The following is a 27,991-nucleotide window of genomic DNA, read 5'->3' as shown; positions in this document are numbered from 1 at the left end:
TCAATCATTCCTCTTTATCATGGTATCTATTTTACACTTTGGGTTATAACCCAATACTTCTTTATGAATTTTTTTGCTTCGGTCTTTCTAGCCTTGGCCAAGTCTTTCAGTTCACTCCTGTGTCCCTTTGATATACCCCCGTGTGTGTGTGTGTGTGTGTGTGTGTGTTGAGGCCCGTTATGTATATTTCCTGCCCCAATCCTTCTAGAATCAGCCATTTCTCCCAGCAGCCTTTTGATGACCGAATGGTATTAGCAACCAAGATCTAGGTGCTACTTACCGATGGAATTTAACATAACAGAGGACATGATTTTAGAATCAAGCAGCCTTTAAGAAACTACAGCTTATGGGGGTGCTTGGGTGGCTCAGCTGGTTAAGCATCCGACCTCAGCACAGGTCATGATCTCTCAGTCTGTGGGTTCGAGCCTCGCGTCGGGCTCTGTGCTGACAGCTCGGAGCCTGGAGCCTGTTTCTGATTCTGTGTCTCCCTCTCTCTCTGCCCCTCCCCTGTTCATGCTCTGTCTCTCTCTCTGTCAAAAGTGAATAGATGTTTAAAATAATTTTTTTCAAAAAGAAACTACAGCTTGCAGAGTTTTGGTGTAATATGAAAGAAAAATAATCACGTAATAAAAAAAACTATTAAAATACTCCTCCCTGCATGTACTTATTGATGCATCTGCATGAAGCCAGATTTCACACACTGCCACAGACAAGTACCAAAGCAGGTGTGAGAACCCAGCTGTCCTCTGTGAAGTGAGACGTTAAAGAGATGTGCCAGCATGTAAAACAAATACAATGCTAAGTTGTTTTTCTTCTGGAAAATATAGTTATTTCTTTTAAAATGTGATGTTTATGTTAACATGCAATGAGTCTATTATTATTTTAAATGAGTAATAAGGAAATATTTTTAAATTTTCTTTAATTTCCATACAGGAAATCCTAACAGGGAGAACTCAGATAAACCAAAGTTCATGGGGATCCTCAATAACTGTTAAAAGCGGAATGGGTCTCGGGGCGCCCGGTGGCTCAGTAGGTTAAACGTCGACTCTTGATTTCGGTTCAGGTCATGATCTCATGGTTCGCGGGTTGGAGCCCCATATCGGGCTCTGCGCTGACGGCATGGAGCCTGCTTCGGATTCTCTCTCTCTCCCTCTCTGTCTCTTTCCCATTCATGCTTGCATGTCTGCTTTCTCTCTCTCTCTCTCTCTCTCTCAAAATAAATAAACGTCAAAAATTAAAAAAAAAAAAAAGCATAATGAGTCTTGAGAGGAAAGGTTCGAAAGCCGCTGGCTGAGCCACAGGGCACGGCTGCCCTCTCCCTGCAGCCCCTCGCCTCCCCGCACCCTTGTCCATCTCAGGTCCACCCGTCTCGTGCTCAAGTTCACAGCATCCACCTTTTCCTTCTCTCCAAGCCAACTCCTCTCACGTCCCAAGACCAAATGTCCTTCACGAGTCATTCCTTGATTCCCCGAGTGGATTTAAATTTGTCCTCTCCTAGGAGCGCCTGGGTGGCTCACTGAGTTGAGCATCCGACTTTGGCTCAGGTCACGATCTTGCAGTCCATGAGTTCAAGCCCCATGCTGGGCTGTACGCGGACAGCTCGGAGCCTGGGGCCTATTTCAGATTCTGAGTCTCCCTCTGTCTCGGTCTCTCTCTCTCTCTTCAAAAATAAGTAAACATTTAAAAATTAAAATAAATAAATCCCCCCCCCGCCGCCCCAATTCTCACTGGGCACAAATTTCTAGTTTGACATGTCTCATGTAGTGATCACGATTGTATCCGCTTCTCTCTAGAAGGAGGGCGGGGCTTATCTGATTCGTCATCCTAACCAGGTGCAGATATAATGCCAGGCACAGATTTGGTGCTCAGGGTGTGTTTGTTGAAAGAATACATGAACAGCTCATCGGTGACACCCACCTCTTCCAGTGACTGACCAGGCCACCCTGCTGGCTTCGTGTCTGAACGACATACATTTGCTTCTCCGTTTTCACAGGGGCTAGGTGTTCACCTCTTGGATAATTCACTTAACTCAGCATTTTTCCCTCAATGTCTGTTATACACCAGCCACAGTACTAGGAACTGGGGGTAAGATATGCACATGTGCAGATCACGTCTAGCAGGAAGTAAGAGTCACCTTTACGTCTCCCCTTAATCTGCTGCCATCGTTAAGGGCAATCCGGGGTCAGTTCACACAGAACAGTCAGCTCCATCCAAAATGTAGTCCTAATACCAGAGCATAAACAGGCCCAGGAGGAAGAAAGTACCCAGTGAGTTCAAAACTTGCAGACAGCTACTCGGCAAGGAAGTGTAGAAAATATGTTGCGCAGGCTGCTGGGCAGATTTGCCCAGAGTCAACTATTTGCCATCATTCCTCCTGAATAATGTTGTACAAACTTGGCTAAGTCCTGGTTTTCTCATTCTCCTGGTGTTTTGTTTCTACCAAGCATTGGGGTCAAAGGAGGTAGAGAGAGGAAGAGAAAGATGATGTAAGAAATTTTAGAGAACTTGGCGTATACAGGCCCCGGCAAGTAAAATGCAGGTAAATGCTAATAAACCTCGGTTGCCGTGGAACCTCTTGTTCAGACATTTCAAGCTACAACTACAAACGCCTTCTTGCCACTGATTCAGTGTTTGAGGTTCTGTTTTGACCCATATTGTGTAGATATGTGCAGTCCAATGCGATAGCTACACCCCACACGTGGCTGTCGAGCACTTGAAATGTGGCTAACGGGGAGGGGTGCCTGGGTGGCTCAGTCGGTTAAGGGTCCAACTCTTGATTTCGGCTCAGGTCATGATCTCACGGTTCGTGGGGTCGAGCCCCGTGTCGGGCTCTGTGCTGGCAGTGGGGAGCCTGCCTGGGATTCTCTCTCCCTCCCTCTCTCTGCCCTTCCCTTACTCGAGTGATGGCTCTCTCTCAAAATTAAATAAACTTATATAGCTAGTGGGCCATGTTGAAAAACAGTTGGGATATACTGGGTTTCATAAAATATATTTTTAAAATTAATATCGCTCATTATTTCTTGCCTGTTTAAACACGGCTAATGGGAAATTTAAAATGACACGCGTGGCTCCCATTGTATTCCTGGTGGGCAGCATGGATCTACGTGGCAGACTCAGTTTACCTTCTGACACTCAAGTTAGCAGGGGACCCGGTGGAGTCATCTCTCTGCCCCACACTGTTCTGTGGTGAGAAACCCCTCCATTGAACTCCAAGTCACTGCCTTTTGCAAAGCGAGGTAATTAGCATAAGATCATTCAGGGTAAGCTCTTGCCCCCTCCTGATAACAATCACGGGGACCTCCCCACCTGAAAGGTGATCTCCCAGCAAATCTCGGGCTGGCCATCAGGCAAGATCTGAGGACAAAGGAGGGGTTGTTGATGGAATGTCCCGATCCCTACAGGAAGGTCAATCCTGAATCCCTCCTTTCTCCTCTCTTCACCCTCCTGCACCTGAGGGGACCTCCATTGTCCCTGCCAAGTTTCCCCCAAAGACCCCTCATCGCCGAGCACGCCCCCACACCCAGCCTCCTGCTACGCCAGCATTCTCGTCTGCAGCCCTGGAGGAAGGACAGGCCCCCGAGGGGCCGCCCTGGAAAACCCCCCTTTGAGTGGCTCTGACACGGACCTGACATCTCACAACAGCTGCTTCAAACCCACTTCTGAGTCCCGTGTTTCTATTTGTCGTAGGTGATCTCCCTGGGCCGAGGAGGGCAGGACGAGGCAGGATTTTCTCCGCGTGGCTATTTTTAAAAGGCATCGCTCTGTTTCCAGTTTCCTTGGGTTCAAAATGTTTGTCACTCCTCCTCCTGCCTGTGGCCAAGTCCTGTTACTTTCACCACCAAGTGATTCCCCCCGGCTCGTCCTCTTTTCTCTCTCTTCCTGTTCCTACCCCCACCGCCCCAGGCCATTTACGTTGCCTCTAGAGCGACTATGATAATTGTCACCATGTCCCATGAAGCTACTGATCTTGCAATTCTACTCCCATACCCGTCTGGCAAGCAGGCATCTTTATCCCCATTTGTTGATGAGGAAACGGAGATGGGGGGAGGGAGTGCGTGGCAGTAAGTGGCAGAATGGTAACTGAGGCGCGTCTGAGTCCAAAGCTTGTGCTCCGTCCCTGCTGGTTTCCCCTTCTCTCTGTGTCCCGCGAGAAGAAAGAACTGAAGCCCTTTCTGTCTTGGCTGTATCTGTTTCTCCAACGGTCGACGTCTACGTGGAGAGGAAAATGTTCAATCCGTAAGATGTTTCAAACATCTAACAGTTGGCGGTGGTAGGACCCAGTTTGCTGATATGTCAGAGTCCTGATTTGTTGGGATCTGTGCTTAGGTCTCTGTTACACTCCCGTCCTTTGTAGACTTATTTGTCTTATGTAGATTTATCATTGTCATATATTTCGTTAAATATACTAAAAGTATCTAATGCTATGCCTTATCACCTTGCTAACCTTTAAACTTCATAAGGAGAGTGTCTCCAGCGTTACAGGATTCCCATAGCAATGCCCCTTTCTAGTAGCTGCTCAGGAAATGATTGCGGAGTAATAACTTCTGATGCCCAGTGGGTAAAGTCCAATCTGTTAAGGAGGCGTCTGAGGTCCTTCCCAGTCAAGAGGGCCCTAATTTAGTGCCCCAACCATTTCCCAGCCCCACCTCCCCATGCCTCTGCTGCTCTAACCACAATGGCTGTCTTGCCCTCAACAGGGTGTTCCGCTCATGCTCGAATTTTTCCCTTTCTGGATCGTTCTTCCCCAGCCTGTATTCCTGGAATTATCTCTCAAGGCCCAGATCACACATCACCTCCATCATGGCATCATTCCTAACCCTCCTTCTCCACTCTGCCTCTATGGAACTCTGCATGTGCACCTTCGTTAAAAGCCCAATTGTATCGTAACGATCTATTTACAAACCTTTTCTCACCAGCTAGAATTATACTCTGTGGGGAAATATTATTTCCAGAACCTAGTGTGGGAGAAAAACACACATCTCTAAAATATCATTTTATTTTGTCGTCAGAGAATTAAAGGCAAAAGAGTAAAGATCCGAGATGTAGACTAAGTGTCTCGACCAGAAACATAAGGAAGAAAAGCTTTCCCCGTATTAAAAAGGGGGTTCCCAGGGGCGCTTGGGCGGCTCAGTTGGTGAAGCATCCAACTCTTGATTTTGGCTCAGGTCATGATCTCAGGGTTCGTGGGATCGAGGCCGACGTCAGGCTCTGCACTGTCAGCATGGAGCCTGCTTGGGAGGCTCTCTCTCTCCCCATCTCTCTCCGTCCCTCCCCTACTCTATGAATTCTCTCTCTCTCTGTCTCTCTGTCTCTCTGTCTCAAAATAAACAAATAAGCATTTAAAAGGGGTGGGTCCTGACCTGATTAGGAGAAGGAGTAAGGGCAGGCTTCCTAGTGATGCGATCAGAAGGCCTGAGAGACAGTACTGCAAGGTGAGTCAGGACCATGACAGCTGTGAAGAGCGAGCCATGGTGTTGACCATGGCTACAAGCACCGTGGGGGAAGGGCAGAGGGCCAACATGTAATGGGCTCCTTCCTCCAATCCCTCTGCCACTTTGGCCCTGCCCAAGACCCTATGCTATAACATGGTCATGGGGTTGAGAGGGAAAGCCAGCCTGGCGGGAGAAGGACCAAAAGTCAACCTTTTTTAATGCTTATTTATTCAGGGGAGAGTGAGAGCAAGGAAGGGCAGAGAGAGAGAGAGGGAGAGAGAGAAGTCCCAGGCAGGCTCCACACTCAGCACAGAGCTCGATATGGGACTCAATCCCATGAGCCGTGAGATCGTGACCTGAGTCCAAATGGACACTTAACCAACTGAGCCACTCAGGCGCCCCCAAAATTAGACTTTAGGCTGTCATATAGAATACAAAGAGAGACACGTTTCTTACAAAGCTCTGCTTTCAAACTTAAATTCATACTCACTTCCTTCGTTCACCAATTGGCATAAAGATTGTTCTTAAAAAGTTTGTCTTAAGGGCCCCTGGGTGGCTCATTCAGTCAAGTGTCTGACTTCGGCTCAGGTCATGATATCATAGTTTGTGAGTCTGAGCTCCTCACTGGGCTCTGGGCTGACAGCACGGAGCCTGCTGTAGATCCTCTGTCTTCCTCTCTCTCTGCCCCTCCCCAGCTTGCGCTCTCTCTCTCTCTCAAAAATAAACATTAAAAAAAGTTTGTCTTAAATGTTGAGTAGATGAACAAATAAACAATGTATTTAAAGTTTTTTTTTAACATTTATTTATTATTGAGAGAGAGAGACAGAGCATGAGCATGGGAGGGACAGAGAGAGGAGGAGACACAGAATCCGAAGCAGGCTCCAGGCTCCGAGCTGTCAGCACAGTGCCTGACGCGGGGCTCGAACTCACAAACCGCGAGATCATGACCTGAGCCGAAGTCGGACGCTCAACCCACTGAGCCCGCCCAGGCGCCCCTAAACACTTTATTTAGATTCACCATACAATTGCTGGACTTCTTGTGATACGCCTAGTGGGTTTTTAATTTTGGATTTTTAGGGGAACAAAAAAGAACATCACTTCCTAAGTTTGCTTTCACTTCCGTTGCTTGCTAAGTTTTGTGCCTAACCAGCAAATATTATAAAGGAACCAGTCAAATGGAGATTTCTGTTTTTTTTTTAAAGAAACTCAGCTTTATTGGCAAATCTAATTAAAAATGGAAGCTTAGATCTGTAGCCACAGTCAGAGGATCCCCCTAAGCACAATTTCTTGAATGGAACCGTCTACCAAACTCCACTTCTGTCCCCGTTACCCTCCACGTAGATAGACCAAGAACACTGAAGGCTGCGTCCAGACCACTGAGAGACACTACAGACCCACAGACCCAGCAGAGCTGAGTCCGCATTCTGAGCTCCTTTCCCCGACCCACCAATCCGGCACTTTCTCATTTCCTTTAAGGAGAAGCAAGTCAAGGCTGAGAGAAGAAGCCAGGAGCATCTCTCTAGCGGGAATCTCTTCACAGAAACACGAGGCCAGGGGACGAAGGTTCTCTCTGAAATCCCTGAGTAGCTCGTTCTCGGCGCGGCACGGGATTCGTGATGAATCCGCTCCACTCGGCCTCCCAAATGCCTTAGTCTTCTCCCAGCCCCAGAGAACTGGTCCCCCACTCACACCTGTCTGTTCGAGATGGAAGAGGTGGGCCTGGATCTTCCGGTGTCTTGACGTCCTCTTTCCTCTTCAGGGTACGAGAGAGCTTCCTCGGAGTTCTGCTTCAACCTCCGGTCTTCTGCTGTCGTCCCGCAAAACAGCAGATGGCTGGAAGAAGCAGTCTTCAGATCACAGGACACGCAAAGAGCTGCTCGATGCCCTCCAGCCCCCGCCTCTGCGGCATCCCCAACGCACACATATGACCATTCTCAGGCTCCGTCCACACCGCAGCTTAGAGCTCGAATCAAGAGTAAGTACCTGGGGAGCTAGGGCGGTGACTTCTGGCCAAACCTCCTCGTAAAGGTGTGTGTGTGCATATGTGCGTGTGTGCACGTCCATACTATGCACATATATATGTGTGTGAATAATGTAAATATATATGCGTGTACATACTCCATACTCAGTATGTATATACTACAGTGTGCATATGCTATCTACGGGGTATGTCGGAGAGACTGTAGTGTACTTCTGGAGGCTGGGTAACTGATCAAATTCCACCGAAATAGGGGCTCCTGGGTGGCTCAGTCAGTTGAGTGTCTGACTCTTGATTTCAGCTCAGGTTATGATCCCAGGGTCATGGGATTGAGCCCTGTGTCAGGCTCATAGAGCCTGCTTGGGATTCTCTCTCTCCTTCTCTCCCTCTGCCTCTCCCCCCACCACCCCGCACCTCTCATACACATGCTCGCTCTCTCTCTCTCTCTAATAAAATTAAAATTAAAACTTAAGAAAATGGACACCCAAATATATAAAATATATAGAGGGATAGTCAAAGAAGTGTGTTGAGATCAAGCAGGCAAATCAACAAACCACCTTTATTCACTTCCTTTTTCTTTAAGGGATCAGAGGACACAGCTCTAAAGTGAGTGCTTTTCAGATCACCTATCCATGAATTCCAGAGTCACAGGACAATCATTCCACCTTCTTTCCACCGGGCCTCAGTTGACTCCCACCACCTGGGAGTATACGGCCTGGTCCTTTCCCTCTTTATTTTAGCAGCAGGAGGGGAACAAAATGGGCTTAGATTTCTTCCTAACTGGGATTGTATCAGTGAGGATCCGATTTGGCTGTGAGTCAAAGAAACGCAAAACAACAGTAACTTAAAAAAGAAAGAAGTTTATTTCTGTATTTGTATAGGTAGAGAGAAATTAGGATGTAGATCCTTCAGGGCTAGAATGGCAGCTGGGCTCCCAGAAGTCCTCAGGAATCCAGACTCCTTCCACCTGTCACACCATGTGTCGCCTCCACTCCCTGGTCTATCCTCATGACCTAAGATGGTTGCTCCAGCTCCAGCCATCGCATCCGCATTACAGCCACAGGGAAGAAAGTGACGGAGAAGAGGGAAAGGGCGCATGCCAGTTGTCTTTTAGGGAAGGTTACCTCAAAGATGCCATAGGACACTACTATTTACCTTGCTGGGCAGAACTTGGTCGAATGAACAAACTTAGTTGCACGGGAGTTGAGAGATACAAGCTTTATTCCAAGCAACCTTGTAGCAGCTACAAATGGAAGGTTCATTTTAGGAGAGAATAAATCATGGGAACAACGAGCAGCCACAATTGCACCTTGAGATAGGGAGCCTTTGATCTGTATTAGTGACTTACTGGCAACACGCTCCTGTCGCCGACACCTTTTACCATCAAGTTCATCCAATCTCTCTAATCCCACCATTAGTCACTTCGTGCACTGACACCTGAACATGCCTCGTGTCCTTTCATCGGCACTTTTATCCACCCTGATGCTTTTGTTTAGAATGCCCTCCCTTCTCCTCTCAGCACATATATCAAATCATCTATATAGAAAGTCATTGTCTATGGCCTCAAAGCCCATCTTCGAAGGTTCAACTCAAGCCCCATTTTCTTGGTAGAGCCTCTTCTTCCCCTCCTTTGTCCCAAGGGCCTCTTTTCTGAATGCCCTCCACACATCACCCATGCCAGCCATGTGATACTGGGCATCTACAGGCATCTGTGTTGAGTTCAAGGGCATGCTCTTTACTTTCAACGAGGTCGTAAGCTCCTGGCAGGCAGGAAAAGTGTTGTGACTTCTTTGTACCTCTCCCAGTCCCTGGCCGCGCATGTGCTCTGGACCTCCGTGTACCTTGCCACTTAGAAGTCAGGGTAGGGGAAACAAGCAAAAACTGAGAGCCAAGAGAAATGAATTGGAAAGTCAACTCTGAGCCTAACTAGCCCTGCAACCTTGAGCTTCCTTTCTCTGAGCTACAGGTTTCTAATCTATAAAATGAAGGAAGTAACAACTATCCAATTTAAACCAGAGGACCCACCCACCCCCCATACACACACACTCTTCCTACAGTGTAAAACACCACAACATTTGTAGTTATATAGCTCCTGCCAGGATTTTTTGACTTTAGTCAAAGACTAAAAGGATTTAGTAAGCAACTAAAACCAAAGCAGGCTAACTTGAGCAAACAAGGGCCTCTACTGGATGAGCAGAGAAGATGGCTCACAGAGCCAGAGAGCGTGTGGAGACCAGTCTGGGCAACAAGTGGGGAGTGGGCAGCTCGGGGGCCAGGCGGCGGGCAGTGCGGTCACCTTGGCAGGTGCCCCTGCAGAAGTGGACTAGCTCTAAACAAGTTTACAGCTTTGCGCCCCTCCCTCAGATTCAAGTCCTGGAAAGGGATATTGGCTTAGCTTTGGTTATGCACCCCTGCTCCGTGCATATAGCAGCCCAAGTCACCTGGTTTGCAGTCCCATAAAATCTGCACGTGATAAAGGAAGATCGAGTCCTCAAAGGGAATCAGGGTGACATGATCAGTGTCATGAACACGTGCTGGGTGGCCAGAAAACAGCAAGTGTCCACCACTGTGCTCAATAGACAAGTGTCAGTTCAATTCTGAAGGCGTTTTGCACGACAAGATACTTGAGGCAACTTCTCAAGACCTTATCAACGGACACCTTGGAGGCCATTGGTTGATCATGTTCTTTCCGGACACGGCAGTTAGAACAAAACCTTACAGAGACGAGAAACGAGTTACTCCTTGACCAGGGAGGGCGTTAGGAGAGATGAATAAAGTCAGCTGTGCCCTCACTTGCTCAGAGAAACCTCCTCTGACCTTCCGCACGACGTCACACGGGGCTACGCTCTGCTGTCCCAGCCCTAAGTCTTTGTGGCTCTTGACAAAATGCTAGCTCAGTTCGTTCCCGTTTTTGATTAATGGCTCTCCCCCCCCCACCCCCCACTAAACTGTAATCTCCATGAGAGCGGGGTCAACATCTCTTCCTGCCTCTACTTCTGTGACCCACAGCATGGCATATTCTAGGTGCTCAGCAAATGCTTGAATGAATTCAGGAACAAGGTGCCGAAAGAGGCAAGTTGGGATTGGTCAGCTGCACAGTTGTTGGGGGGGGCCCCTCCCCCCACCCCAGATCAGGGGCGGGCTCCACATTTCCCTTCCCGAACACATGGGGGGCCAGGGCTTGCAGCACAGGTAGAGACGGGTTAGCGAACACACAGGCCACTAGGGGCTGGGCCACCCTAGAGTGCTTTGTTCCCCACCCCCAGAATCGTCCTCTGGAGGAGACAAGGCCCATCAGGCCGTGGCGGCAGTAACCCGCCGCTGCTGGGGGAGCAAACCAGTGATCTCACTCCGACCTGGAGTATCCCGTCCCCGCTGTGGTCATCCGCCCAGGCGGGAGCACCGCACGTGAAGCCAGGCTCTGCGGGCCGCCCGTCTACGTGCACCTCCTGGGACAAGATGCTGAGACACTCAGCAGCTCACGGCCTACAGAGACCTTTCCTAATTGTTCCCTTTGATGCTCACGGCGACCAACCTATAAGACAGGCAGGTGTCGCTGGCCCCATTTTATAAGGAATGGAGAGCCAGCGCCTTGCCCCAGGTTGCACATCTAGGGAACTTCAAATACGACATTAAGGCCAGGGACCTCCCATCCGGCACGTGCCCCGCCCACAGGGCCTGTACTTCCAGGATAAATACCTCAAGGAGGCCTTCTTTTGAGCTCACCCCTCCATGTCATTGAACATTATGTCACAATGTGCTAAACAAAGGGACTCAAGGCAACAATGTATTGTTGGCTTTTATTCCAGTTGAGTTAGCATCCGGTTTGAACTGAATTTATTTGCGTGTGTGTGTTTGTATTGGGAAGGCAGGGAGGGAGAGAGGAATTCTTAGGATTTCATTAGCGCAGTTAAAAATGATGTCTTTGGGTTTGGAATTGACAAATTCATTCCGATTTCTTCTTATTTTTTGATTCATGTCAGGTCAGCTCAAAATTCCGCCATTCAGAAAAGGCTCAGATCCTGGGGCCTCCCTCTCATCTCAGTCCTGAGGTGACGACAGATGGCTGGACAAATCGCCTATGACCTGATGGCTTCTCCTTAGGGTACAGGGTTCATGCTGTGTCCTTGGAATCGGAATTTTATCTGAATGCCTTTCAAACAAACAGGGGCGCCTGGGTGGCTCAGTCGATTGAGCGTCCAACTCCAGCTCAGGTCATGATCTCACGATTTATGGGTTCGAGCCCCGCATGGGGCTCGCTCCTCTCAGCACAGAGCCCGCTTTGGATCCTCTGTCTCCCAATTTCTCTCTGCCCCTTCCCCACTCACTCTCTCTCTCTCTCTCCCTCTCTCTCAAAATAAATAAACTTTATGAAAGCAAGAAAATAAAAAAACAAAAAACAAAAAACCTGACCCTCCACAACTCTGAGTCAGGCCATATGGAGACCCACACCGAGGTTTAAAGAAGTTAGGGGAAGAAGTGATTATGCTGACCCCAGGGGTGAAAGGGGTAAACCAGGGTGCTTTCTCCTTTTTCCTCAAACATGGTGGGAGACTCCCTTAGCTTTCCATCAACACCCCGGCCTCTGGCGAGGTAGCCGCCACACATCGGGCGCTCGCTGTGAGCCCCACGCGAGGCTCTGTGCTTGACCTGTGCGACCTCACTTGTCCTCGTCACCTCTGCGAGGGACAAGAACCACGTCTGTGCTGCGGACGAGGAGTCGGGATCTTGGCAGAGTCAAGGAACCTGCCCCGGTCAGGCCGTGCAGCTAGTAGGTGGAGGCCCTGGGATTCAGACCTGGACGGGCCCACTTTTAGCCCGAAGTCGTAAAGAGAAAAGAAGAGAAAACCAATCGGCAGGGCCATCTTGGAAGCCACGAGCCCAGCCTTCATTACACGTGGAAGAGAGGGGCCCTCCGGACCCAGACTCCCTCCCGGGGAGCCAAGTAGAAACTCCTATTGTGTTGGAATGATTATAAAATGGGGGGGGGGGCATTTATTGCAGCAGGTGCCCTTGCCGGGCTCCCCGCACAGACACCCCACCCAGCTCTGCAGGCTTCCTGAGAAGGCCGAGCACAGACCGATGCTGGAGGATAAGCAGATGTCAAGAAGGCAAACCGTGCCGGGGACCGTCTCGGGCCTGGGCTCGCTCTCTCGGGAAGCTGGAGGTGGAAGCAGGGGCGGCTGGGGGAGGGCACAGTGAGACCGCCTTCCCTGGTGGGCTCCCCCTGCCCACCTTCCAGACCTTCGGCAAGAGGCAGAGCCAGCTTCTCACACGGGGTTGAGTGAGCCGGAGGTGGGGGGGAGAGGGTCTTGCCAGGCGAGCAAGAGAACATGGGGAGAATAATGCCGCACACGCATTCACAGGGTTGCCTCACCTCTTTTCTCTATGGTCGTAAACCCCACCCATAGATCACACCGAAAACCACCGAGAACTTTTGGGGGAAGCTCCTGTCTGCTTGCTCGGCTCCCCCATCCCGGCCAGGCATCTCCCTTCAGTCCCGTGGGAGATTCTCCCGCCCCATGACACCGCTCTGATTTCCCAGCGAACGTTCTCCCCACGCACAACGCAAACCATTCTGCCTCGGGTGAACTTGCCGATGCCGTCGGAACGCGCCCGGGACCTCCTTCCGCAGCTGTTTGTAAAGACCGAGGTCTCGGCGTCCGTCCCGGAGGGAGGGCGAAGGCTCCCTTCTCCTTAGCTTTGCCGGAGCCCCTTTCCCTGCGTGTTAAGCTGTGCGGTATCACCGTATGCTCTTCCCCAGGCCCCTGTGGACAAAACACCCGCGTCCCCCTGGTTCCCTGCCCTCCGCCCCTGCCCCTGAATCAACGACAGCTCATTGGTAAGAGGTTTTTAATTTCATCTCGGTATGCCATTACGAGCGGAGGAAGGATCTCTAATTGTCTCACTCACATAGGATCTGCTACGTTCTCCGACGGATCTCTACAGAAGCCTGCGGAGTGGTAGGCACCTGCAAGACTTCTACTCGCCAGACTGGTTTGGGGTTCTTGGTGGTTTGCATAAATTACAAACAAGAGCACACACAAAAAAATCACACAACACAGACTCTACCGTAAGGGAGCGTGTTCCCTCTGGCCTTGCAGACAATGAAGGGGACAAGTCTCTGTGGCCGAGGCTCTGAAGACCTAGAACGTCCTCTGGAGCGAGGCCAAGCCCGAACGGCCCCCTCAGAGGAGCCCAGGCTGATCCCCACCCCCCAGCCCCCCCGTCTTCCCCATCATCTTGTCTGCTTTCTCAGGAGGCATCCCTGCACAGAAGTAGCGGACCCCTAGCACCGCACCTGGAGAACAGGCTGTGAAGTGTCCCTGTGTACAATGGCAGCTGGGGCTTCTGTGCTCCGAGTCAGAAAAGCGAGACAGAGGGAGGAACCCTGCGTCCTCGCTGGATCCCCGCTGCCTCTAAGAGCTCCAGAAGGCTGATTAAGAAATAGACTCTCTAGAACAGAGGCCAGCAAAGATTTTATGAAAAGAGGTGGACAGAATAGGTAGTAAATATTTTCAGGCTTTCTGGGCCACATACAGTCTGCCACATATTTTCTTTCTTTTTTTAAAGAATCCTTTAAAGATGTAAAAGCCATTCTTAGCTGGCAGGCCATAAAACACAGGCCTGCAGGCCGTAGTCGGCCCAATCCCGACTAGAACACCCTAGAACACTCTAGAACACCCTAGAACACCCTAGAACACTCTAGAACACCACAATGCCCTCTTCCATCTGCTCAGCAGTAGCCTCCTCCCCATGGAAGGACCCTGGCATCCCCCTGAGCTGCCCTGACCTGGTATCTCCAGCCGAGGCTTTGCAGAAGGGACCACAGCAGGGAGAGTCACCCTTGGGGTTCGGGCTACGGGCGGCCCCACGGAGCCCCCTTTGCCCAGTGACCGGTCTGGTATTTTAAACAAATATGGGATATTGGTTTCAGCCCTGCTCATGTGTCCTGGGGGTGAATTAAGCCTCAGTGTCCCCCAGTGAGGTAGGTACATACTGTCAGTCTCATCCCACACCCACAGATGCTGAAGTTCAAGAGCAGAACTGACCTTCCTACTGCCTCCCACAGCTACGCGTCAGAATTTAAAAGAAAGCTGAAGAGTCTCGGCTTTACGTTTTCTAAGAACGTGATCAAGGAGTTTTCGGTCCCACCCGAGCCCTGTGATTCGGCCCCAAAGAGAGCAAGAATCCGTGAGAGAATACGGTCAGCCGCACAGAGCTGCTTTCCAGACCCCGTGACGCTCTCGAAAACAGAACTCTGTCGAGCACTCAAAGCTCAGCCGAGCACTCAAAGCTACGGGCCCAGGTGGAGCAGGCCTCTGGCCTCTCTGCCCTGCCGACAAGTCTCTTCGAACTAAAAATAAAGTTTATAAAAGTAAATTATCTCATTTTTATAACTTAAGTGCATCAAGCATTTCCTTAAATATAGTTCACACGGAAAATAAAGTTACTTTTTCTGTACAGTTGGTGCCTGTCATAATTAGGAATAAACTTTGATGATAAAGTATGGAAGGTTACACACTCACACACACATCTATCTGTCCGTCTGTCTGTCTATGGGTATATGGATGGGTAGACGTACGCACCTCTTGACAAGAGCTTCCCCAAAACGGCGGGAAGTTGTTAGGAGTCTCTAGGTACCTAGTTTGCATGAGAATGTCTATATTAAAGTCCCTGTCCTTAATGAGAAACACGTCTTCATACCTAAGCTAAGACTCTTATTGGAAACATGAAGCTACGCGATCATTGTATATTCAGTCTTTGGAAATGCCGAGCTACATCAGATCGTCATACAACAGCATCCCCGACAGAACTCCCTCCCCACCCCACCTCTTCCCTGGCCTCCCCCTCTCTACAGCCAGCCAACCCCTCACATAGTAGGGTTGGTCCGTGTGGGAGCCCAGCCACAGAACTCGAGGGGAAGACTCAAGAGGTAAAGTAAGAATTCTGCATCGAGTACAGGTGGTCAATGGGGTTTCCCACTCTGGACTGCAGGGGCCCAGCTTCTGAGGTTGCTAGGAAACAGTCACCCAGGTTACTGAGGGAGGTGTCGTCACTATCCAGGTCGTGGAAAAGGGGCTCCGCACCTGAAATGAAGATGAGACGGTCATGAGGGTCCAGAAGCAGGGACTCCCTTCGGCGCTGGGAAGTGTAGCGGAGTGCGGCGAGTATGAGCTGAGCACAGCCGCCCCCCCCCCCGCCCCCGTGAGGTTTTCTAGTGGATTCTGAGAACAGGGTGGAGGGAGAGCTATGTGGGAGAGTAGGAGGGAGGTAGTCCCCGTCCACAGAAGATCTCCCGTGTCCTTAGGGGGCTCGGGTGGAAAGCATGACGACCGAAAACAGTGTAAACGAGGATGTGACAAAGTGAAAACTGGGTGCAGCATGAGCAAACGCCAGAATGTCTACACAGCAAGGCTGGGGAGCGGGCAGGACATAGCATCGCCAGCCAGAGGGGCTGGGGCAGGGCTCCTAGAGGACTCGGCCCCCAAAATGGTTCTTGGAGGACGACTGGTAAGAAGATAAATGTCAGCGTTGTGGATAAGGCTCAAGAGAACTTGGTGGAAATACAAGTCCCCTCAGACATACCGAGGGCCTGCTGCTTCCCCGAATGTGTCCTGCAGAAGAGACAAGGTTAGGGGCCCGCCCTGGACTAATTGACACCCTGGACAGAAAAGACAGTAGGGCAAACTGTGGAACAGCTCGGAGATCTTTGTGACAAGGACCTAGAGGTACATCTGTCGGACCCTCCACACGTTTTACCTGCACAGATAGATCTATGTATGTGCAAATGAGCGGCGTTGGTCAGGGAGGTCCCTACAGAGGGCCAGGTCTTAATCAGCATCTGCTATATGCAGCACGTGGGAAGACAGAATTTTTCTTTGATGAAAGCAGTTGTTTGACAAAATCTGTGGGCTGAGGCACGCCGCTCTCACCCTGTTTTGAAGGCCTGCTGAATAAAACTTTAATTGTAGCTCTCAGTGTAACGGATCACAGATTACACAGGACAGACGCATTCCATAGGCCACTGACCACCTCTGTCTAAAAGTGTATTTGGCCCTGAGATTGAACTTCAGACCTCCGCTCCAGAGCTCGCCCACTCCATCAGAGTGCCCAGGCCCCAGCTGCTGTCCGCCCAGCAAGCTTGACAGTTGGGGAGGCTAAGCCATCTCAACACCTGGCATTTAAAGCAACCCCAGTTTTGGTGGAGTGGAAGTTGCGGGGGCGGGGGGGGAGGGCGGATACTTTTCACTTCCCAAGTCAGGTTATGTTTCAGGAGTTAATTGAGAGCACCTAAGTAGTACCAGTTGCATTAGAAAATTTGCTCTCTGCGCTTTTCTGTATTTTCTTTCTTTGTCTAAACATTTGCTTAATTAAGGCCTTCGCCCTACATCACGGCCGGCAGTGCTGGCAAACATGTGGTACCTGGTGTGAAAGGAAAGAAGGGAAATTCGATCACAGCGAACAGGTTTACAATCAAAGTACAACCTCCTACTTTAACAAGAATCTTTGAAAAGGAGAATAAGTGGGAACATCACTGATGACCGTGGGTACTGGTCTTTCTTCTGTAGCCACTGGTTAGACGATCCAGCGGCATCTTCCGGGCACGTATTCTGCTTGTAGCTTCGTTGGGCATCCGGGAACTGCACATGTGTGTTTGGGAGGGAAGGAGAGACCCACGCCAGCGAGCCGTGAGCGGTCCCTGTGGGGCCGGGGCCCATCTTACCGTATGGGTGCATGTGGTCTCCCGGCATCTGAGGGGGGGTGAGGCCCTGTCGGAAGGGGTCGGAGCTGTAGACGCTCTGCTCGATGGCCAGGAGCTGCTGTGGGGTGGGCAGAGCCGTGTAGGGGTTCATGATCCCTTCCATCCCAGCATTCCCACTGCCATTTGTTTGAGCTGGGGGACAAAGAAGAAGGCAGATCATGCTTCATGTGCAGCCCAGGACCCCAGGCTGGGCGAGAAAGCCGAGCACATCTTCTGAACTTCATACCCCTCACTGCCCAGCGTTCCCGTCCAGCACTGGCCTTTGCTGCAGCTTCATAAGGAGAAGAGGGTGAGAGGGGCTGGTGCACGTGATACAGGGAGCCCCAGACTTGGAGGGCGACACGCCGTATCTGCCATCCCGTTATCGCCCCATTACACCATCTTCTCCACCTGCTTGAGCATCCTCACAACATGGCGGCCGGCTTCCTCAGAGCCAGGGATCCAGCAGAGCGCAAAGCAGAAACCGCCACATTTTTTGTGACCTAGCCTCAGAAGCCACACCCTCGGTCACCCTTCATCAGTGTCTGAGGGGGACCACACAGGGTGTGAACACCGGGTGGTGACACTCATGGAGGGTCATCTTGGCTAGATCTAGCCATGGCAAGATCATTATACGTCCTGAGTCTTGGCTTCCTCATTAATGAAATGGTCAGGAATGAGGTGACATCAGCAGTTTCCAGCCTGTGCCCTACCAAGGGCTATCAGGACCAACCTTGGAGAGTAAGGGCAGGGAAGTGCAGTTGAACTTGGAGAGCTTCCTTGAAAGAGATCACAAAACAAACGCGTCTGATGGTATGCACAGGTTTGGCAGCCACTGGAGGTGATGGATCTAAAGATCGTTCCAGAATCACTATACTTGGGGCCCATCAGTTACGTGAGGTTCATGACACTGGCCCGGCTGACCTCAAGGAGCTGACAGGCAGACTCCATGAGACCGCGTGAATGTGTTTTGGAACAACTTGCTACATTGGTGTATAAAGTTTCAGAGAATAGGGGCCTCACTTCCTGCCTCTACCCTGTGGTCCTCTGAACATGGTTCCATTAACTCTCAGAGACTATTTTCCGCCAGCATCTGCCTACTTAAGTCTGGCCTAGGAGCTGCCCTTTGAATTCTTCCAAGTCCCAAGCACTCTGAGTTTGTGTTCTCATAATGCCTCCGTGCATTCTTCCCCCTTCGAGGGTGTTGGCCTATATGGAGCCAACGTGTGTGGCTCTTCCCAAAGCCCTCTCCTATCTGTGACCCTCTCTGAACTTCCCAGGGGCCCAGGGCAACGCTGCTGACAGGTGCGATTATCCCACCCTGGGGACAGGTGGCCTGAGGCTCCAGGAGACAGAAAGGCTGGTCCGAGATCAAACAGCTTTGGGGGTGGAGCTGGGGCAGTATTCAGGTCTCCTGACCAACTCGCCCCTCCAACCTTCCCCAGTGCCCATGTCCTTGTTTTCCCTCCCTCTCTCTGAATATCTATCTTGCCATGAAGACACTGTTTGGCCTAGAAGAGAAGAAGCCAAGAGAACTCTGTGCTGCAAGAGCCCGAGTGTAGACTGAGCCTAGCCCAGGTATTAAGCACGAGGCAAGTCCACGCAAGGACAGGGGGCCCTGTCTGGGGGCCTGAGAACAATCTCACAGTCCACGGCCCATTGACTGCGGTCCACGGGCCAGCACGGTGGGAGTTTGTTAAAAATGCAGAATCTCAGCCCCTACCCAGACTTTAAGAATCAGAATCTGAATTTTATCAAATTTCGAGTGACTTCTGTGCACGTCGGAGGCTGACAATTCCTGTTCTGGGCACAAACAGACCCCTCAGGGAATCCCACCGGGTGGCCTTTGGGGGCGTATCCCTTTAAGAATGACACAGGTGTAAGAGTAGTTTTTTATTATTATTTTTTTTAATTCCCTTGAAGGGTGCCACAGCCTGTCGCTCTTGACTCCCTGCCCAGTCCTCACAACCACCCCATTAAAAACAACAGCAACAAACGAAGGGGCACACAGGCCGGGGGAGGCGGGGCAGCGTGGCCTAGATGAGCTCAGAATCAGAGAAACATACTCCGGTCCCGACCCCCCGCCTGTTCTTCTAGGACCACGTTCAGCCCTGCAGCGCCCTTGTTTGCTCATCAGTGAGATGGGGAGAAAGTACTTCTCTGCCCCCCCGGGTGGGGGTGCTGTCAGACTCAGGTCAGCACGAGAGCACTCTGTGATCTACACACGTGCCCGACGAGGCAGGGGGTTCCTGTTTTTACTATTTCATATTATTCTGGGATGGGGTCAACCACACGGGTGTCCTCTGTCAGCTGATTTGCCAGGAAGGAGAAAGATCTGGGTGCATCCTGGGCTCTGTGGGGAGTCCGGCCACAGTCCTGGGGGCTCTGCACACAGTCAGCATCACGGGCCTCAGCCGGGTGCCCTCAACCCTCTCCCAGATCCCCCGGGCTCAGTCCCCAGCGGAAGAGCCACTCTCTTTGGTGTGGACAGGGCTTCGCGGAGCCCAGAAGTGGCATTCAAAGAGCCAGGCAGTGGGCAAGGCCTGGATCCTGGAAGGCCCAGCTAGGGGCCCCTCCCACCCGCTCCCCCACCGCTTACCGGAACTCAGCCTCTGGGTGTTCTGCTGGTCCTGCTGTTGCTGCTGCTGTCGCCTGGCCAGCTTCTTCATCTGATGAGGAGAGGGGCGCAGGGTTAGAGTCAGGGGACGGGCAGCAGGCCAGCCTTGTGTGCAAAGCAGAGGGACCATGGGACGTCCCGCGCTCTGACTCAGGAAGGGAGCCGAGCTGGAGGAGCCCCAAGTTTGCCCGGGGCCGCTGCGGGCTCTGCACCTGCAGCCCTGGGAAGACAGCGGGCTGGGAAGCTGGTCTTCCAGGCACAGGGACTTCCTCTGAGCTGATAAACCTTGCTGCTCATGCCGTGACAGTTTCACGTGCGGTTTAAGCGTGGGGATGCGGGACGCAGCCCGGCTTAGATGTGCGGCAAGCGGCTGCTGACTCACAGGGTGTGACCTGGGATGTGCCCCCAGGCGGTTCCCACCCACTCCCCCACCTGCTGGCCCCCGTGTCTGAGATGCCTCCCAGGAGATCCGTGCCTCCAGGTAAGGAGCTGGTCTCCCAAAGCACCCTGTTAATACTAAGACTTCCCAGAAGGAACGTTTTAACCCAACGCTTCCCAAACTGTGTTCTGGGGGAAGTCAGGGCTCCATGAGACCCTAAGAAAAACAAGCAAACAAAAAGGTCTCTCCTGCAACATTTCTCAAGGCTTCAAACTCCTCTGCTTCACGAACACATTAGGCTATGGGGTCTCTTAATCCTATTGAAACGTGGAGTCCTTTCAGGATTGAATACACATCAAGTGCCCTATTCTAAAGAATTCAGTTAGGGCAGTGCTATCTTAACCAATCACAATCAGATAATGAGATATTAACGGATCACCTACTAGGGATTAGGACCCCAGACATATGGGCCATGGGCCACATGCATTTTTAGGGGCAGAAAACCAATAAATGATCGAGGCAGGGCAGTACAGACCTTGGTAGGATCCAGAGGACAATATGATGGTTGGGGTGTATTTGGGGGGCACTGGGAGAGGTAAGTAAAGGCATTCATCCTACTGTACCAGGGTATCACCTTAGACTTGTGTGCTATGTAGGTTTCTCTTCGCAATTTTAAAAGAACTTCGGTATCTGGGTTAAATAAAGGTGAATGAAAGAATCTGCTTTTGTATTCTGGCAGACGGCTAGCCAGATTCATAGTCATGGCCACCAGGAAAATCAAAACCATTTCACCAGAACAAACGCCCTCTCCTTCCCCTTCTGCAGGGCTGCTGTGGCTGACGTGACTGTGGTCAACAGAATTCATTTAAATTTTTAACTTTATTTTATTTTAGACAAAACATGAGTGGGCGAGAAGGGCAGGGGGTAGGGGCGAGAGAAAGAGAGAGAGAGAGAGAGAGAGAGAGAGAGAGAGAGAATCTCGAGCAGGCTCCACACTCAGCACGGAGCCCGACGTGGGGCTCGATCCCACAACCTTGGGATCATGACCTGAGTCAAAATCCAAAGTCAGACGCTCCACCGACTGGGACACCCAGGGGACCCTCAACAGAATTTCTGAATCAGGAGACCTATGAGTTCTGTTTAGAAAATCTGTCCAACAAGCTCTGGTTGGAAAACCCATATGCAAGTACGAAGTCCTATTGTATTATTTCAGGAAATGAGCCACACAGAGATAGACAGCGGTAAGAAGCAGATTACCTTAGCTCTCTGGTTCTGGAACCACACCTGGACGACACGGACGCTCAGCCCTGTCTCTGCGGCCAGGGTCTCCCTCACCTTGAACGTCAGAAATACAGAAACATTGGCATCTCAGAGGAGGAGCTGAACATTCCCTACACGGTGCATAGGGAGGCCGGCCAGCTGCATCTTACATGGTTGCCGGCTAGTGTTTAAGGTCCAGCCTGATCCCAAACGCAAGACCATTGCTTCCCTTCAAGTGGAGAGAGGTCTTTCACCAGGCGAACAAAGAGAGGAATAAATAATTTAGATGTGCATTCCAAGAGGCGTTTCTCAGTTTCTCTTACTCTGGAAATCAGGCCTTCGGACGGTTCTGGAACATTAGCGAAGTTCCATGTGGACTAACCTACTTAAGGATGGAGGGTGAGAATCACTTTATGTAACAAATGGCTCTCTCTTGTTCTCCTCTGATGGAATTCATCAACCTGAATATTTAGTTTGGTCTCTCATAGCTCTAGGGGGGTTTGGGCGTTTCATGGCCATTCATACTCCCGTACCCTGAGTGAGTCAAGAGCCTTCTGGAATCTGGCAGAGCGAAGCAGTCGGCTCTGGCACAGCACACGCGCCATGGCCTCGCAGAAACAGGACGGTCAGGGTCCCTCTAATGACGAGATGGGTTTAAAAGCCGCCCTCCGTGCAGGCACGTGGTGAGATGCGGGCCGGGAGGGAAGAGGCCAAGAGCACAGCCTTCCCAAGAAGGAGTCCGAGAGCCGCTGCCCTGTGGCTTACGTCCTGGGGCGGAGAGGAGACTGAAGGCACAGCCGTGAGCACAGCTCTCTGGGGACCTTGGGAAGGGCTCCCCCTTTCATCACACCACTTGGGCCGAGGCTTAGGAGAAGGGAGATGATGAGACGGGATCTTTAAAGCACATCCTTCTGCTAAGCCAACTAAGAGAGCAGTGGGCCCCAGCCCCACCTCCACCTGCTGAAACCCCATCCGTGTTGCAGAGGCCCGGCTCAAAAAGCCACCTGCTCCACAAAGCCTTGCCTGATTCCCCCGACAGAAGAGACCTTTCCCTTCCCCGGGCTCCCACGGCTCCCGGCTGCCCCTCCGGTATGGTCCTCACCGCTTCCTCCCCGGTGTTAGTTATGTGCACGTGCGTCTCCTCCCCGCCGGCGGCCTACAGCCTGCCCGGGGACAAGCACTGGGCACAGGGGCCACACAGAGGCTGGGAGTCTAGTACATGGAGGATAAGTAATAAACGAGGGAGGTGATCATTTGTCCTCGGGCAAGCCTACTTTGGGGCTATTTCACTTCCTGCCAGCACCGCCCCTGAAGCCCAGGGAGCCACAAGGACACAGAAGGAAAGAGGTCTGCAGGGACACTTGTCAGAGGTCACATGTCATGGCAGACGATATTACTGTTTCGCAAAGAGCCACCCTCCCTCCGCTGCTCCAGTTGGTGGGCCTTCCCCACGCCTCACACGGAGTTAGCCACGTGACTTGCTCTGGCCCACGGGATGTGCGAGGAAGTGGCACGTGTGATCCAAGGGGGTGGGCTTGCCTGGTGGGACGTGGCTCCCGCCATCCTCATGAGAACAGCCTGGTCCCTCAGCCTGGAGCCCCAGAGAGACAGGTGGAGAAGGCCTGACCCTGAGCCCAGCTGGGCCACAGCCAAGCCACCGTCCCGGGGCAGGAAAGCCAGGTCTGCTGGAGCCACTGAGATTTTGTTTGTTATTACAGCAAAAGCTGACTAAGAGGGACACAGGAGAAACAGTGCTAGATTTTCAAAAAATGTATTTCCTCCACGAATTTCAGTAAAACAGTTTTCCTATTTGTACTGCGTACGTAACATAACTGAGCATACAGAAGGCAGTCATTAAATGGTGGGTGCTTAATAAATGGGTGTGGCTCTTTGTGGGAGAGACTGCTTATTGTCTCCAATATCCAATCCCCCCTCCCTCCTATTAGCAGGTGGATCCCAAGCTGCGGCAGGGCACGTGCTCACCCAGATAGACTCATCTCCCAGTCCCACTTGCGGGAGGCGCGGTCACGGGATTCAATTTTGGCCGCCACGGATGAGAGAAAGTGATACAGGGGATCTCGGGGCACGCCTTCAATAGGCAAATGCTTGCCCTCTACACCCTCCTTCTCCACCATGGTGGCTGGAAACGATGGTGACAGCTAACGCGGCCCCTGGGAACCAATGATGGATAATACAGCTCCCTGCCAGTCTCAGACTGCTCACCTCTGGACTGTGACAGACGATGGAAGTGAACTCCCACCTCCTTAAACCACAGACATTCACGGCAGCCCCATCTGTAACGGCCCCAAACTGGAAACAACTCAAACATCCATCAACAGATGACCGGACAAACCAACCGTGGTACGTCCAGCCACGCAGTGGGATGCCGTTCAGCAGCGAAAATGAACGAACTGAGACGTGGATGAACCCCCAAACCACCACTCCAAGTGGAACATACTAGACCAAAAATAGGTAAATAAATACATTCCGCAAACCACTGTGTTTTTACTGCCTTTGTTATAGCCTCTGGGTCTATACCCCCAACTGGTACCTGTTCCTATCCTTCCTGCTGCTCTCCGTGTATTGAGCAAGCAGCCAAGCGAAATGGGTACACGTGCACACAAGTACAGGGAGGTTCCATCATGGCCCTGGCCACAGCATCAGGGATCTAGAATCTCCAGGAGGGCCGCAGGCTACCTGCACAGGCTCGATCTGAACCGCCTCCCCCACCGCCCTGACCCCCAAGTGCACCCATCAACACCCCAGAGGAGTGAAGGGTACACACAGACCAGGGGGGCCCGGCCCCCTTTCCTCCCTTCTTCCCGCCCCCCACCCCCACCCCCACCCCCGTACCTTCCTGCACGGCTTGGAGGAAACTTCAAATGAGGCTTTGAATGCTCTCCTCTGTTGGGTGGTCAAGATGGTCCTAGGACGTTTGGGGCGCTTATGGTCCTTGCCGTCTTCAGCGGCTCCTTTCCCTGCGCCATGGACTGACTTGCAGAGACTTTCTTCATCATCACTTTTGCCTAAAAGCAGCAGAGAACAATGTGTTAAGTTCTTCGAGGCCGCTTCCTGGAGCTGTATGTTATTCTATAACAAGGTGCTTGGGTCCACGTTCCCAGGATGGCTTTATATGTGAGTGCGATAACCTGCGTGGGGTTGACTCGAAAGGCAGGGGCTAAGGAAAATACTTCTAAAATCCAAAGACAGAAACCACAAAGCCCACCATTTCAGCTCAGAACTTTCTCCCGGAATGGCTCTCCTAGCTCCACACTTCCTAACTGTGCGACTTTGGGCAAGTTACTTAACACTCTCTGACTCAGTTTCCTTATCTACAAAATTGGGATTGAAGAGAACCTACTGCATCGGGGTTGGAAGGTCTAAATGGGGTCACCCACAAAACACGCAAAATGCTACTTGGGGGCACCTGGCTGGCTCGCTCAGTAGAGCCTGCGACTCTTAATCTCAGGGTTGTGAGTTTGAGCCCCATGTTGGGCATGGAGGCTACTTTAAAAAAAAATACTGCTTGGCATATAATAAATGTCCAATAAGCACTGTTTATTATTTCTTAGATGTCTTTTTTTTTTTTTTTAAGTCCGGACCTGGAGAAATTTTGGATAACTTCCTGGACACTGTGTCTGAAATTCGAGCCACTGTCAGGAGACAGAAAATACTACTGTTCCAAAGGCCGTAAGAGGACCAGCGTTCGATTACCTGCGGAATGCACGCAACACGGGTAGATAGAACTGCTCCGGTATAGAATAAGTAATTACCAAAGGAACTATTTATATTTATGTGGATTCCTTGATGAGCAGTGACCAATACAAAGAGAACTTCAGAAGCAAGTGAAGCCTTCAGCGCGTGTCACGTTCTCTCCCAGGCTACCTCCTGCAGCCCACAGACCTCACACTCCAGAGAAGATGCTTCAGGGTCCGGGAAGTCCCCGTGTGAAGGAGGCGTTTTCCTTCTTTCAGCATTAAAAGCCACTGGCAGCTATGTGCTCACGTCACGCAAACAAGAACCTCGTTTCTGTCCGGGTCCTCACACCGCTCAGCTGTCTCCTTTCCTCCAGCAGAGAGCCTTGTCCCAAGGGCTCCGGTCTCCTGACGCTGCTCCCCTTCGGGACCACCCCCCCCGCCGCCCCACCCCCTGTGGGAGCTGCACATGCTTGTTCATCCCACCGTCCTCCGTAAAGGATACTCATCTGCACGTGCCATCCCAGTTTCGACTTTTGTGGAATGTTCCAGGACAACGGCCTTTTCCGTCTACGAACATTTAAGCGTACACGAAGGAGCATTAAGCTTTGAGCACCTTGAGGGCATGGCCCTTTCAATGTCATTGCACGGGTCTGATGTAGGCACACCTGGGGCTCCAACCAGCTCGGCCCCCCAGTGTAAGCACACGGCGCTATGGGAGTGCCATCACGCACTGTGCCTCGGTTTCCCCACCTGCACCCCTGCGGCGATAGTGCCCAGTCGTGGGCGACTCAGGGGCAGTGCTGCTGTGGGCAAAGCAACTAACATGGTCCTGGTGCATAGGAAGCTCGACATTGAGTGGAAGGAACGCCCTTTCCTTTCTGCCTCACTCCCCTGGAGAGTACAGGGGAAAGGCCCAGAAAGACTGAAGAAGAAGAAGAAACCGCATGACAAGGAGTGGCTACTCTGGCATCTTCCCCTCGGAGGTGGCTCTTCCCAGGGCAAATCCAGTCAGCGGACCTCAGCCATCCCTCCATAGCAAGGGGTTTGAGGATCTTTCGAGAAGGAGATTTTCAGAATGGCAAGGAAAAACCAAGCACAGAAGAACTAAAAGCCACAGGCAAATAAAAAGACCCCACAAGAAGAGAGACCATAGGAAAAAAAGAAGCCGCCGACTCCCCACCTTCACCCTTGATGGACCCAACATCCACTGCTCGGAGGCCCCGCAGAGGCCAGTTCCTTCCACGAGGCCAATAATTCTGTCTGCTGGTGGATTCCTCAGGGTCAAGAGGGTGCTCCTCTGGTAACAGGGAGGACTTCAGTGAGTTTTCTTTGCAAATGGGCTGACACCCCCACCCCCACCCCCAGGATCATACAGATCTCCTCTAAGTCCAGAGACTAAAAGGGGTTAAGTCTGGAACAAACGACTGGCAGATCCAGAGTGTGATTGTACAATTCACTACATAGTACACCGGAAACTCCTAGAACACTGTACGTTAACTATACTGGAATCAAAAAGAGAAGCTTAATTTTTTAAAAAAAGGGAGTTGGAAAATATAAACCATTTTATCCCAGATTAAAAAAACATCAAATCCAATTTTATAATTTAGAAACCTCCTATCTTATTCCAGTTTTGTCCATAAAGCGGTATTTGCAAACGTCTTCTGGAGCCAGGCTGATTCTCCTGAAGCCATTCCTCACGCAGCCTGACGCAAATGTTTGTTGATAACTGGGAAAACATAACTACTGAACGTGTAAAGTCTAAAGTCATGCTAGATTCCTTGATGATGGCTCATGTCCGCGGCCATCATTTGGGAAAGCAATGCGGTATAGGTAACACATGGGCTCGAGAGTCCCAAAACTCAGGCTTAAACTTGGGTTCTACCAGTTAGGATGTGTGATTTGGCTCAAATTTCTCAAGGCTCCATTTTCTCATCAGGGGAAATGACAGCGTCACTGGAGTTCCGTGAGATGATACGTGTGTAAAAGGTTTAGCGCGGTGTAGAAGGTAACAGGTGCTTGGTAAATCATCATCGCCATCATCATGACCACTACTCCAACATAAGAGAAGTATTCTTGATCGAGACACATGTTTTCTGTTAATAATAGCTGCCTGTTTTCGGGAGTCTGAGTTAAGGGTTTACGAAGCCAGCGTTCACTTCTCTCTTGGCAGACGTGACCCCAGCCAACGCTGCGAGTCGAGTTTTGCAGAATGTGAGTGTGTGCTTGTGAGAAGGAAGGTGAAGGGAGGGAGAGCGGTTGGGCTGGTTCCAGAAGGAAGACGTTAACCGATGAGGTCTGTTCGGAGCCCCAGAGGCAGGGCGGCGGAGGCCCCCCCGCCCCGTGTCGCTGAATCTGTATCTCCGCTTGTCTGGGATACGGGCACCTTCCCCAGGAGCGCTATTCTATCCTGAACAATGGGGAGGGGGGAACAGAACTACCCCCCAGGATAACCCCGGCTGCCCACTTCTGGAGGATGTGGAGAGCACCGATGCTCTCATTCATCCTCCCCACACCCCTGTGAGAGGAGAGACGAAAACATCTGTCTTCAGAAGAGGAAGGAGAGGGGGGCCAGGGGTGAGGGAGGACGAGCAGGAGGGGGAGGACAGAAAGGAGATTAAGATTTGTCTCTGGGGTTTCTATTGCTTTTGTGGGTACACTTTCTCCCTATTTTATTCCTCCTTTCTGCTACTAATTTCTCTCTCTCTCTCTCTCTCTCTCTCTGTTCCCTCAGGTCCCACATTTTGCCTTCCGAGAGGCCTACATGCTCTAGGCCAGGGGCCTACAAACTTTTTTTTTTTTTTTTGGTAAAAGACCAGAGAGTAAATATTTCACTCTTCGAAAGCCTTAAAGTCTCAACTGCAATGACTCAACCTTGCCATGGT

The 27,991-nt window shown here is 51.3% G+C and overlaps 1 protein-coding gene across 1 annotated transcript in view; it reads right to left on the bottom strand.

Annotated features, from left to right (window-relative positions):
• Positions 1-13,662: 13,662 nt before the first annotated feature.
• The window catches only part of LMX1A (LIM homeobox transcription factor 1 alpha), a 159,895-nt gene continuing 145,566 nt past the window's right edge, over positions 13,663-27,991 (bottom strand). The window contains exons 5-9 of the mRNA XM_042976531.1: positions 24,265-24,437; positions 21,409-21,486; positions 19,755-19,824; positions 17,138-17,308; positions 13,663-15,500 (exon numbers count right to left, since the gene is read on the bottom strand). Of these exons, the coding sequence (XP_042832465.1) occupies positions 15,340-15,500; positions 17,138-17,308; positions 19,755-19,824; positions 21,409-21,486; positions 24,265-24,437 (653 nt within the window). The 3' untranslated portion in view covers positions 13,663-15,339. The remainder of the gene's footprint in view (positions 15,501-17,137; positions 17,309-19,754; positions 19,825-21,408; positions 21,487-24,264; positions 24,438-27,991) is intronic.

The sequence above is a fragment of the Panthera tigris genome, chromosome F3, assembly GCF_018350195.1.
Source record: "Panthera tigris isolate Pti1 chromosome F3, P.tigris_Pti1_mat1.1, whole genome shotgun sequence".
Taxonomy (NCBI): domain Eukaryota; kingdom Metazoa; phylum Chordata; class Mammalia; order Carnivora; family Felidae; genus Panthera; species Panthera tigris.
The sequence above is the reverse complement of the archived record's forward strand: the minus strand, read 5'-3'. Positions and strand labels throughout refer to the sequence as shown.